The following is a 14183-nucleotide window of genomic DNA, read 5'->3' as shown; positions in this document are numbered from 1 at the left end:
TAGAGCAAATAGGATGTTGGGGTGCATTCATAGGACAATTGAGTACAAGGCGAGGCATACTGTTTTGTCCTTGTACAAGACCTTAGTCAGGCCACATTGTGTCCAGTTTTGGTCTCCTCACATAGTAAGTGATATTGAGGCTTTGGAAAGGGTGCAGAAAAGGGCCACGAGACTAATTCCCAGTCTAAAGCATCTTAGTTATCAAGATAGGCTAAAAGAGTTGGGATGCTATACCTTAAGAGGAGTAGACTTGGGGGGGGGGGGGGGGGGAATATTGAAGGGAATAGATTGTGTTCCAGCTGACAGTTTATTTCAGTTAAGTGCATTACGCAGGGCCAGGGGTCACAAATTTAAGTTGTATAAGGCTAGATCTAGGTTAGATGTCAGGAAGTCGTTCTTTTTCCAGAGAATAGTGGACCTCTGGAAAAGGCTGCCAGCTCATGTGGTGGATGCAGACTCGCTGAATTCCTTCAAGTGAGAGCTGGATTTGTTTCTGGCCGGGGTGGAGATCACCTCTTACAGAAGGTAGTTACTGCAGGGAATTCAGGGTCAAAGTGATCTGGACTAGTTTTGATCACCTAGATGGGTTGGAGAGGAATCTTCCAGATTTTTTCCTAAATTGGCCTGTTTTTTAAAATCTTTTTTACCTCTAGTTTCAGGTGGGATGGAGTGCATAACATTTGATACACAAGGTATCGCAATTGTGTAGGACAGGCCCAATGGACCAGATGGTCTTTACCTGCCCGTCATTGTTCGTAAAAATTGACACAGAACCAAAGAAGGAAACATTGGGCTCAATTTTGGCCACGAGAAATTTCTGGCGTACTTGCCAGAGGTGCGCCAAAAATCTTCGGGTTGATTTTGGCCGCTGTCCCGGGCCTTCTAGCTGCTAGCGTGGCATGGCGACTGGGTCTGTGGCTGGAAACAGTGCCACTGGACATGCGCAGTAGGATCGGGATTGCTGTGATCGCGCATGCGCAGTAGAATCGGGTCTGTGAGATTATTTTGTTCTAATGTTTCAGAAAGCCTGTAAATAATAAATAGTACAATTGGCAATGCACTTTAAACATAAAACTCTAAAAAAAAAAATACAAAATAACCGCAAAGTGCACTATGGGGGGGGGGGAAAAAAGAGTGCGGGCTGAATGTGGTTTCATGGGCACGGAGCTGCTTGCTTATTTATTAATAAACGGTTATACGCCTCTCGGCAATAAAGCGTCTGCACGCAGTGACCCTGCTGGGAGGAATACTTCGTACTTCCACATCCGAAGGCAATATACTAGTGCAGGTGGGTGCAAGGCTATTGCAGAACTGCGCAATGCTGTGCAAAAAAAAAGTAAAATAGCTTTATCGACTCTCTTCCCTGCAGTCTCCTGTCTTTTTTAAAAAAAGCTTTAAGCAGTACATTGCTATCTGACTGACTTTGTGACTCTGTTTCATTTTTTTTTAAAGCCTGCCCATAATCAAAATTGACTAGCCCCCCTCTCCTTCCCCTACCTCCCCCACAAAAAAAGAGTGGAGTCCACCAGCCTACCTTGCAATCGCCATATATATTTCAAATGAATCGGGTTGTTCTAGCAACACTGAATAGACGCTTGAATGTCAAACTGTCTTTTATTGTAACCAGGCTGTGGGAAACCTAATATACACTTGCCAGTCCTACTCTCTGTGAAGCAAGCTTTAATGATTTAGATGAAGGAATTGAGTGTAATATCTCCAAGTTTGCAGATGACACTAAACTGGGTGACGGTGTGAGCTGTGAGAAGGATGCTAAGAGGCTGCAGGGTGACTTGGACAGGTTAGGTGAGTGGGCAAATGCATGACAGATGCAGTATAATGTGGATAAATGTGAGGTTATCCACTTTGGTGGCAAAAACATGAAGGCAGAATATTATCTGAATGGCGACAGATTAGGAAAAGGGGAGGTGCAACGAGACCTGGGTGTCATGGTACATCAGTGATTGAAAGTTGGCATGCAGGTGGTGAAGAAGGCAAATGGCATGTTGGCCTTCATAGCTAGAGGATTTGAGTATAGGAGCAGAGAGGTCTTACTGCAGTTGTACAGGGCCTTGGTAAGGCCTCACCTGGAATAGTGTTCAGTTTTGGTCTCCTAATCTGAGGAAGGATGTTCTTGCTATTGAGGGAGTGCAGCGAAGGTTCACCAAACTGATTCCCGGGATGGCAGGACTGACATATGAGGAAAGACTGGATCAACTGGGCCTGTATTCACTGGAGTTTAGAAGAATGAGAGGGGATCTCATAGAAACATATAAAATTTTGACGGGACTGGACAGGTTAGATGCAGGAAGAATGTTCCCGATGTTGGGGAAGTCCAGAACCAGGAATCACAGTCTAAGGATAAGAGGTAAGCCATTTAGGACCGAGATGAGGAGAAACTTCTTCACTCAAGAGTGTTGTTAACCTGTGGAATTCTCTACCGCAGAGAGTTGTTGATGCCAGTTCGTTAGATATATTCAAGAGGGAGTTAGATTTGGCCCTTACAATTAAAGGGATCAAGGGGTATGGAGAGAAAGCAGGAAAGGGGTACTGAGGTGAATGATCAGCTATGATCTTATTGAATGGTGGTGCAGGCTCGAAGGGCCGAATGACCTACTCCTGCACCTATTTTCTATGTTTTAACAAATCAATTTAAATTAACTAATTTCGAGATCCTCTCCTTGGAACAAGGTAAAAAAATCCTTAAGATGTGACACACTTATAGGAAGTGTACAGTAGTATCAGGAAGAGTTGATGTATTAAGCGGAACCAGGTGTAGAGGAAGAAGGGGTGAAAATAGAGTGGATGGTAGAAAGCAAATCGGGTTTGGATGGGGGGGGAGGGGGGCGTGATAATGTTTGGCAGACAGAACTTTACAATGGGGGAGAAAAAAAAATAGTGGATGGATGGAAGCAGAGTTGTTCAGATTGGGAAGAGTCATGGTTGATTGACTAGCAGAGATTGCATCATATAGAAAGTAAGTGGCTTTACAGGTAAGTGGTCCATGTGATTATGTGGAATGGTTTTGATCATCTGAGTGGGTTGGAGAGGAATGTGTGTTCACCCCCACCCCCATTATTGGCCCAGGATTTTTCACTCTTTCTTTTGCCTCTCCCAGGAGATTATATGCCTTACCAGGGTCCTGTTCACCTCTCCCGCATGTTCAGCCTCCATTAACCGCCCCCCCCCATTCAGTCTGCCCCACCCCCCCCGCGTTCAGTCTCCCCCCCTTCAGATCACCCCCCCCCCCCACCGCTTTCAGCCTCCGTTCAGCCTCCCCCTCCCTCCCGTTCAGCCCTTCCTCCCTCCACCCCCCCCATCAGAAACATAGACACTGACAGAGACAGAGAGAGAGACTGACAGAGACATGGACAGAAACAGAGGGAAAGGCTGACATAACACCTTCACTTCACATAAAGGTAGGACTTCTATTTTTTATTTGTTATTGATTGGTTGTTTATTACTTTGGTCTTGGTGCTTTAGGTGCAGGGTTCCTTCTATTTTTTATTTGTTAATTAATTGCTTATTACTTTTTGTGCTTTGTTTAGTGCTTAGTGCTTTAAATGTACTTGCGCGTCTTTATTGTTGTGAAGGTGTTTAGTGCTTTGGAAAATCCTCTAACTTCACTTCCCCCCCCCCCCCCCCCCCCCCCTCCGTTGATGTTGATGTGTCCTTTGTGTTTAATGCTTCCCACCCACCGTCTCTGGCTGTGCCTGCAATGAATTTAACTCTAGGTAAGGTTTTTCAGAACTTACAAAAGTGGGACACTTACTCCATTCTAAGTTAATTTGGAGTAAGTTTTCGCTGCCTAAACTTGAAAAACAGGCTGGACACACCCTCTTTTGAAAAAAAAAATGAACTAAAATGAAACTAAACTAACTCACTCGAACTGGAGCAAACTAAATGCCGAGAATTGCAATTTCTAAGATACTCCAAACTAAACTAGTTGCTCCAAGGAGCAACTCCACCCAAAACTTGAGGCGAGGTAGATTTTAAGGAGCGCCTTAAATGAGAGAGGTGGCGAGGTAGAGAGATTTAGGGTTGGAATTCCAGAACTTACAGCCTAGGTAGCGGAAGGCACGGCTACCAATGTTTGGGTGAAGTAAGTGGGGGGGGATGCATAAGGGACCAGAGTTGGAGAAATGCAGAGTTCACGGAGGGCTGTAAGGCTGGAGGAGGTTACAGAGATTGGGAGGACCGAGGCTATGGAGGCATCGGAGTATGAGAATTTTTAAATTGAGGCATTCCTGGACCGGGAGCCAATGTAGGTCACCTTGACGTGGAAAATTTAAGCACCTCAGCAAACCTTACTGAAATGGCCAACAAGCTGCAGAATCTAGCGCACACAATGAAAAATAAAAGAGGCAGGACAATTACATTACAAATGTAAAAAAAACCTGACCGGCATTGAATCAAAAAGCCACGGCTCATAGCTGGAATATAGAATAATGGTAACTGAAGGGATGAGGGAACCAGTTAAGAGACTGGGTGGCCCAGTGATTTAATTCATTGAATGTTAACTACTTTAACCCAGGCTTTTTCCTTAATGTATCTTCATTTTTTGAACAATGGGTAGAGAATTCCAAAGATTCACCACCCTCTGAGTGAAGAAATTCCTCCTCATCTCAGTCCTAAATGGCTGACTCCTTGGGCCCAAGTTTCCACAAGAAAAAAAACGGGCGCCCCTCCGAGCTGGGCGCCCGTTTTTCGCGCCTAAAAAACTCCTCGGTATTCTCCACCTACTTACAGGTCCTTTGGCACTCGGCGCAGCCAGCATGAGCTGTGGGGGGGGCGGAGCCAGGTCCCGGCGCTGAAAACAGTGCCGGGACCTCTGCACATGCGCGCTACAGTGGGCACGCAAGTGCAGTAGCTCCAGGCGCCGAACTGTGTGGGAGAGGCCCGAAGCACGCAGCCCCTAGCCCTGGCTGAATGGCCTCGCTGGGGCTGCGTGAATGAGGCTCCTCCCACGGCCAGCTCCTGCTCCCACCGCACCCCCCGACCAGACCCAACAAATGCTCCACCCGCCGACCAGACCCGACCCGACACCCGCTACCCCCCCCCCCTCGCCGACCAGACCCGACCCGACACCCCCCCCCCCCCCCCGCCGACCAGACCAGACACCCGCTCCCCCGCCCCCCAGACACCCGCTACCAGCCCCCCCCGCCGACCAGACCCGACCCGACACCCCCCCCCCCCCCCCCCCGCCGACCAGACCAGACACCCGCTCCCCCGCCCCCCAGACACCCGCTACCAGCCCCCCCCCGCCGACCAGACCCGACCCGACACCCGTTCCCCCCCGCCGACCAGACCCGACACCCGCTACCAGCCCCCCCCCGCCGACCAGACCCGACCCGACACCCGCTCCCCCCGCCGACCAGACACCCGTACCCCGCCCCCTCCGACAGACCCCGCTCTCCCCCACCGCCCAGACCCGACACCCGCTCCCCGCCCCGACCCGAGACCCGCCCCCCCCCCCCCCGACGACTGACCCGACCCGCGCTCCTGTTCCCTGACCCAACCCAACCCGCCCCCCCTCGCTCTCTCCCCCCCCGCGCTCTCTCTCCCCCCCCCTCACCCCCACTCTCTCTCTCTCTCTCTCTCTCTCCCTTCCCCCCCTCCCTCTCTCTCTCCCTCCCTCCCCCCCTCCCTCTCCCTTCCCTCCCCTCCTCTCTCTCTCCCTTCCCTTCCCTCCCCCCCTCTCTCTCCCTCCCTCCCCTCCCCCCTCTCTCTCCTCCTCCCTCCCCCCCTCCCTCTCTCTCTCTCCCTCCCTCCCCCCCTCCTCCCCTCTCTCTCTCTCCCTCCCTCCCCCCTCTCCCCTCTCTCTCCCTCTCTCTCTCTCTCCCTCTCTCTCTCTCTCCCCCCTCTCTCCCTCCCCCCCCTCTCTCCCTCCCCCCCTCTCTCTCTCTCCCTCTCTCTCTCTCTCCCCCCCTCTCTCTCCCTCCCCCCCTCCCTCCCCCCTCTCTCTCCCTCCCTCCCCCTCTCTCTCCCTCCCCCCTCTCTCTCTCTCTCTCTCTCCCTCCCTCCCCCCTCTCTCTCTCCCTCCCTCCCCCCTCTCTCTCCCCCTCAGCGGCACGAATGGCTGCAGAATTCTCCCTGGCTGAAGCACTTTCACACAGGTAGGAAGATGGTTTATTTAATCTTTTCTTGGCTTATAAATTTTTATTCAGATTAGATTTATTTGTATAATATTTGTAGAAGTATAAATAAGGATTTATTGTCGAATTTAATGAGTTCCCTTCCCCCCCCACCTCGTTCTGGACGCCTAATTTGTAACCTGCGCCTGATTTTTTAATGTGTAGAACTGGCTCCATTCTACTTTAGTTTGGAGTACATTTTCACTGTGGAAACTTTCAAATCAGGCGTCAGTGGCCGGACACGCCCCCTTTTGAAGAAAAAATTCTGTTCTAAACTAGAACTGTTCTACCTGACTAGAACTGCAGAAAAAAAAATGTGGAGAATTGCGATTTCTAAAATAGTCCGTTCTCCACCAGTTGCTCTTAAAAATCAGGCGCGAATCATGTGGAAACTTGGGCCCATTATTCTGAGACTGTGACCCCTGGTTCGAGTCTCCCGCAGCCAGAGGAAACATCCTCCCTGCATCTACTCTGTCAAGCCCTGTAAGAATTTTGTATGTTTCAATGAAATTCCCTCTCATTCGTCTCAAACCAAAAGAGAATATAGGCCTAGTCTACTCAAGCTCTCCTCATAGGACAATCCCCCCATCCCAGGAATCAGTCAGGACCCTCATTAATCACCATAATCTAAGTGATGGTATCATGATAACCATCTCCACCAACAAACAGCTTTAAGCTTTTGAGAGGCTATTTTCACAGCAACATTGCTTTGAATTAGGTACAAATTAGCAGAGCTTCATAAATGTAAAGGGAAAAACAAAATCTGTTTGGGCAGCTAACATTAGCTTTCAGAGTTGAGTGGCTAAGAAAGATTTGTAAGTAATCAAGAAGATTGCAGGTATCACCTACTGCACAGAACTGATTACGGAAGGCACAACTTACCAGACTACTTCCATAGTCCAATCTCAATAAAATACCATTTTAGAAATGTTAATTTTTGGATGTTTACACTAGATATTCCCCTTGGGTTCAGTGACTGACCACTCCTGTAAGCAGATTTCATATCTAGTACGAAGCAATGTGCCTTTTCTTGCCCAACATCGAGGTAAACCCAATAAGACCCAAGGGTTTCTGACATCCAATGACATCTTTTGTGACTGTGACGAAGGCAAACTATCCCTCCTCGTCTTTCTAGACTTGTCTGCAGCCTTTGACACAGTTGACCCAGCTGGGTGGGACTGCACTCGCCTGGTTCCACTCTTATCCAGCTAATCGTAGCCAGAGAATCTCCTGCAATGGTTCTCTTCCCGCCCCAGCATTGTTACTTCTGGTGTACTCCAAGGATCTATCATTGGCTCCCTCCTATTTCTCATCTACGTTACCCCTTGGCGACATCATCCGAAAACACAGCGTTGGTTTCCACATGTACGCTGATGACACTCAGCTCTACCTCACCACCACTTCTCTCGACCACTCCATAGTTTCTAAATTGTCAGACTGCTTGTCTGACATCCAGTTCTGGATGAGCAGAAATGTTTGGCAATTAAATATTGGGAAGACCAAAGCCATTTTTTTCAGTCTCTGCCACAAACTCCGTTCCCTAGCCACTGACTCCATCCCTCTCCCCAACATCTATCTGCGGCTGAACCACACTGTTCGCAAACTTGGTGTCATATTTGACCCTGAAATTAGTTTTCAACCACATATCCGCAGCACAACTCAGACCACCTATTTCCACCTCCGTAACATCGCCCATCTCCACCCTTGCCTCAGCTCATCCGTTGCTGAAACCCTCATCCATACCTTTGTTACCTCTAGACTGGACGATTCCAATGCACACCTGGCTGGCCTCCCACATTCTACCCTACGTAAACTAGAGGTGATCCAAAACTCGGCTGCCCGTGCCCCAACTTGCATCAAGTACCGCTCACCCATCACCCCTGTGCTCCCGGTTAAGCAACGCCTCAATTTCAAAATTCTCATCCTTGTTTTCAAATCCCTCCATGGCCTCACCCCCTCCCTATCTCGGTTATCTCCTCCAGCCCCATAACTGCTCCCCCCCCCCACCCCCCCGAGATGTCTGCGCTCCTCTAATTCTACCTTCCTGAGCATCCCGGATTATAATCGCCCAACCATTTGTGGCTGTGCCTTCAGTTGCCTAGGCCCCAAGCTCTGGAATCCCTGCCTAAATCTCTCCGCCTCTCTTTCCTCCTTCAAGACACTCCTTAAAACATCCCTCTTTAACCAAGTCACCTGCGCTAACTTCTACTTATGCGGCTTGGTGTCAAATTTTTTCGCATAATACTCCTGTGTAGCTTCTTGGGATGTTTCACCACATTAAAGGCGCTATATAAATATAAGCTGCTGTTATTGATGATTGTTTTATTTAACATTTCGAAGGCAAAGACACACCTCCCTGCGCTAACCGTTAACGTTAAAGCATATTTGCTTACCACTCTTCCTGCCATAGAATTCTCTTACTGGGCTTATACCCCTGATGGCTTCGAAGTGACTGGTGAGCTGGGTGCAGGTAGCCAAACCCATCACTGTGGGACAACATTCCATTTCACAATACTATGACAAGCAATTTTTTTATAAAAAATGCATCAAGCAGTGATTGTCTGTTTCCCCACAAAAGGATATGTCCCTATGCAATTCCCATGACTCCGTTTATTTTCTTGGGAACCTGCTTTGTGGGGCAGACTAAAGGAGGGCAGGTAAGGAAGTAAATAATAAATGTTAAATAATCATTAATTTTTAAAAATGTTACGCTCATGATCCCTGATGCTCATCATTAGGAAAATATAGCAGTTAATGGATCATTTTATCATGCAGTTCTATTCAATTGTTATTCAGCCAGAATTTTAAAGAATCAAGATGAAATGAAAATCAAAGCGTCAAATGAGCTTATTCTTCAAAATTATGGAGGACATTTTAAATAAAAATGTAATTGAGAAAAATCTATAAAATGCTCATTCACTAAAGCGTAACTGAACTTACATGCAGAGTCTGACTAGTTCAACATTTCCAACACATTTTAATGCTTTAAGTTTGTATCACTGTACTGGCATTTCAGACACCTACCTGGCAGCCTGTTGATAAGCCAGGTTAACTGTTTTTTCGATATATTTGTCCAGCTCAGGTCAAGGGTTACAGGTTGCCTCCTGATGATGCCACTGAGCATAAGCGGTGTGATTGATTTACACCGGCTCAAATCAATCTTGGTCCACAACCTCTTGTCACAACACCTGGGAAGGTAACATTTAACAACTGATTCAGCAACACTGAGAATATTCATATTGTAATCGAAGAGTTATCACAGGTTAGTTACAATTCAGTACTGTATTGGGAATGATCTGATTTTACAGTTATTTGGTGATAGCATAAACAAATTATACACAGACTACAAATCTTGTCACTTTGTAAAAATAAAACAATGTGATTACCTGTACTTGTAACTATTGTTAGCCTTGTTTTTATTTTCTCAAGACTATAGTGTATGTATCATCGTCATAGGCAGTCCCTCGGAATCGAGGAATACTTGCTTTCACTCTAAAAATGAGCTCTTAGGTTATTGAACAGTCCAATACGAGAACCCAGTCTCTGTCACAGGTGGGACAGATAGTCACGGAGTGAAAGGGTGGGTGGGACACGTTTGCTGCACGCTCTTTCCGCTACCCGTGTTGGTTTCTGCATGCTCTCGGCGATGAGACGAGGTGCTCAGCGCCCTCCCGGATGTATCATATTATACAAATGACAGAGAATAAATATAACACTAATCCTGGAGTGTATAAGGGATGGTTTTCCAGACCAACATGTCGAGGAACCAACTAGAGAGCTGCCATCCTAGAATGGGTGTTGTATAATGAGAGGGGACTAATTAGCAATCTTGTTGTGCGAGGCCCCTTGGGGAAAAGTGACCATAATATGGTAGAATTCTTCATTAAGATGGAGAGTGACAAAATTAATTCAGAGACTAGGGTCCTGAACTTAAAGAAAAGTAACTTAGATGGTATGAGACGTGAATTGGCTAGGATAGACTGGCAAATGATACTTAAAGGGTTGATGGTGGATAGGCAATGGCAGACATTTAAAGATCACATGGATGAACTTCAACAATTGTATATCCCTGTCTGGCGCAAAAATAAAACGGGGAAGGTGGCTCAACCGTGGTTAACAAGGGAAAGTAGGGATAGTGTTAAATCCAAGGAAGAGGCATATAAATTGGCCAGAAAAAGCAGCAAATCTGAGGACTGGGAGAAATTTAGAATTTAGCAGAGGAGGACAAAGGGTTTAATTAGGAGGGGGAAAATAGAGTATGAGAGTAAGCTTGCAGGGAACATAAAAACTGACTGCAGAAGCTTCTATAGATATGTGAAGAGAAAACGATTAGTGAAGACAAATGTAGGTCCCTTGCAGTCAGAATCAGGTGAATGGCAGACCAATTGAACAAATACTTTGGTTCTGTCTTCAAAGGAAGACACAAATAACCTTCCGGAAATACTAGGGGACCGAAGGTCTAGCGAGAAGGAGGAACTGAAGGAAATCCTTATTAGTCAGGAAATTGTGTTAGGGAAGTTGATGGGATTGAAGGCCGATAAATCCCCAGGGCTTGATAGTCTGCATCCCAGAGTACTTAAGGAAACATAGAAAATAGGTGCAGGAGGAGGCCATTTGGCCCTTCGAGTCTGCGCCACCATTCAATAAGATCATGGCTGATCATTCCCTCAATACCTCTTTCCAGCTTTCTCTCCATACCCCTTGATCCCCTTAGCCATAAGGGTCATATCTAGCTCCATCTTGAATATATCCAATGAACTGGCACCAACAACTCTCTGCGGTAGGGAATTCTGCAGGTTAGAAGTGGCCCTAGAAATAGTGAATGCATTGGTAGTCATTTTCCAACATTCTATAAACACTGGATCAGTTCCTATGGATTGGAGGGTAACTAATGTAACCCCACTTTTTAAAAAAAGGAGGGAGAGAGAAAACTGGAAATTATAGACTGGTTAGCCTGACATCGGTAGTGGGGAAAATGTTGGAATCAATTATTAAATATGTAATAGCAGCACATTTGGAAAGCAGTGACAGGATCGGTCCAAGTCAGCATGGATTTAAGAAAGGGAAATCATGCTTGACAAATCTTCTAGAATTTTTTGAGGATGTAACTGGTAGAGTCGACAAGGGAGAACTAGTGGATGTGGTGTATTTTGGACTTCCAAAAGGCTTTTAACAAGGTCCCACACAAGAAATTGGTGTGCAAACTTAAAGCACATGGTATTGGGGGTAATGTACCGATGTTGATAGAGAACTGGTTGGCAGACAGGAAGCGAAGAGTAGGAATAAACGGGTCCTTTTCAGAATGGCAGGCAGTGACTAATGGGGTACCGCAAGGTTCAGTGCTGGGACCCCAGCTATTTACAATATACATTAATGATTTAGACGAAGGAATTGAATGTAATATCTCCAAGTTTGCAGATGACACTAAGCTGGGTGGCAGTGTGAGCTGTGAGGAGGATGCTAAGAGGTTGCAGGGTGACTTGGACAGTTTGGTGGGTGGGCAAATGCATGGCAGATGCAGTATAATGTGGATAAATGTGAGGTTATCCACTTGTGGCAAAAACAGGAAGGCAGATTATCTGAATGGCGACAGATTAGGAAAAGGGGAGGTGCAACGAGACCTGGGTGTCATGGTACATCAGTCATTGAAAGTTGGCATGCAGGTACAGCAGGCGGTGAAGAAGGCAAATGGCATGTTGGCCTTCATAGTGAGAGGATGAGAGTATAGGAGCAGGGAGGTCTTACTGCAGTTGTATAGGGCCTTGGTGAGGCCACACCTTGAATATTGTGTACAGTTTTGGTCTCCTAATCTGAGGAAGGACATTCTTGCTATTGAGAGAGTGCAGCGAAGGTTCACCAGACTGATTCCCACGATGGCAGGACTGACTCATGAAGAAAGACTAGATCGACTTGGCTTATATTCACTGGAAGTTAGAAGAATGAGACGGGATTGGACAGGTTAGATGCAGGAAGAATGTTCCCGATGTTGGAGTTGTCCAAAACCAGGGGTCACAGTCTAAGGATAAGGGGTAAGCCATTTAGGACCGAGGTGAGGAGAAACTTCTTCACTCAAGAGAATTGTGACCCAATGGAATTCTCTACCACAGAAAGTTGTTGAGGCCAGTTTGTTAGATATATTCAAAAAGGAGTTCGATGTGGCCCTTACGGCTAAAGGGATCAAGGGGTATGGAGAGAAAGCAGGAATGGGGTACTGAAGTTGCATGATCAGTCATGATCATATTGAATGGTGGTGCACGCTCGAAGGGCTGAATGGCCTCCTCCTGCACCTATTTTCTATTTTAACATACATTTATACTATGATTGGTGTTGGTGTTTCTCACCGACATTAAACTTGTGTAGCATAAATTTGGTATTATGACCCAAACTGACGTTGGTCTGAGGCAGAGACCGACCAGTTCAAAGAAGGTTCACTAGGTTGATTCCAGAGATGAGGGGGTTGACTTATGAAGATAGGTTGAGTAGGTTGGGCCTCTACTCATTGGCGTTCAGAAGAATGAGAGGTGATCTTATCGAAACATGTAAGATAATGAGGGGGGCTCGACGAGGTGGATGCAGAGAGGATATTTCCACTCATAGGGGAAACTAAAACGAGGGGACATAGTCTCAGAATAAGGGGCCGCCCATTTAAAACTGAGACGAGGAGGAATTTCTTCTCTCAGAGGGTTGGAAATCTATGGAATTCTCTGCCCCAGAGACCTGTGGAGGCTGGGTCACTGAATATATTTAAGGCGGAGATCGACAGATTTTTGAGCAATAAGGGAATAAAGGGTTATGGGGAGTGAGCAGGGAAGTGGAACTGAGTCCATGATCAGATCAGCCATGATCTTATTAAATGGCGGAGCAGGCACGAGGGGCCAAATGTCCTATTCCTGCTTTTATTTCTTATGTTCTTATACAGCAGTGTGATGTGAGATCCAATGGTTGTTGTATAAATGCATTCGAAATCTCAGGGTTTTCAATACCAGAACTTTTCTGAGTAAACGCACATCCAACCACCAACAGTCTGAAATAAATTTAACTGTTTGAAATAAACGTTCGTAAAGATTTTATGTTCAATTTTACAAGGCTCTGCTGCCAGCAAGCAGCCATGATACATGGCAGAGAAGGTTCCAGAATTGGCTCTATAGTGTTCAGTGACTTACCTACTGCTCCAGCTCACATCCAGTGAGGTTCTACACTAGAAGCAGAACCTCACAAAGTGCATACTCATATTGTCTATAAAGTCACGTGATGCATATTTCACCTCTCTTTACAAAGGACTACCTGGGGCACCGGAAATAATTTAGCAGGTAAATTCATCACCCAGTGCAGTACGGAGGCATACAAACCAGTGAGGTCTCAAGTTCCATCCCCTGCTTATGCCAGGTTCACTGACCTCAATCAGGGCACCCATGGGCTAGCACAGACTTAAAAAAATACACATCCACAAAAGCTTTTTTATTCCAAATCGCCAATCAGTAGCGCCCTGCTCCTCCTGCAGAAAAGTGTTTTTAAGAATGTCACGGTAGGACAGGATATGGCTTGGTTGTAATTGGCTCCATTGTCAAAGAGCCTGCCAACCCTCTGCCTAGCTTACATAAGATAAGAAATAGGAGCAGGAGTAGGCCGTTGCCCCTCGAGCCTGCTCCGCCATTCAATGAGATCATGGATGGCAGTTTCACTGCTGAATAGTAGCCATCTGGGAGAAATGTTCATGAGCTGCTGGCACTCAATGTGCAACTGCATTCCAGAATGAGTCAATACCTTCAGAAGGGTTAGGGGGCGGGGGGGGGGAAATGATTTCTTCCAGCTCAAAATATAACTTTTATATATAATATTTTTCATGCATTTCGGCCCTGTGAAAGGATCCCTCCTCCATGCACTCACCATGTCCATGGAAGCAGGCAGGGGCCTCCTCGCAGGTTCCACCAATGCTGCTCTTTACACAGCTGGTAGGACATGCTCAGGAACAGTGCAAGTCACCTCTCTTCTCCAATGTTCCCTGCCTCTCCAAATGAAAACAGCCCATCTCTGCACACAGTATCGTATGAA

At 46.7% G+C, this 14183-nt stretch overlaps 1 protein-coding gene across 8 annotated transcripts in view; it reads right to left on the bottom strand.

Moving 5' to 3' along the window:
* kdm2bb (lysine (K)-specific demethylase 2Bb) overlaps positions 1-14183 on the bottom strand; it is a 251822-nt gene that overhangs the window by 5719 nt on the left and 231920 nt on the right. For all 8 annotated transcript variants that reach the window (XM_070887826.1, XM_070887821.1, XM_070887820.1 and 5 more), the window contains one exon: positions 9156-9319. In XM_070887826.1, coding sequence (XP_070743927.1) covers positions 9156-9319 — 164 coding nt within the window. The remainder of the gene's footprint in view (positions 1-9155; positions 9320-14183) is intronic.

This window comes from Pristiophorus japonicus, chromosome 8 (assembly GCF_044704955.1).
Source record: "Pristiophorus japonicus isolate sPriJap1 chromosome 8, sPriJap1.hap1, whole genome shotgun sequence".
In the NCBI taxonomy this organism is placed as follows: domain Eukaryota; kingdom Metazoa; phylum Chordata; class Chondrichthyes; family Pristiophoridae; genus Pristiophorus; species Pristiophorus japonicus.
Note: the sequence above shows the minus strand (reverse complement) of the source record. Positions and strands in the feature narration are given on the sequence as shown.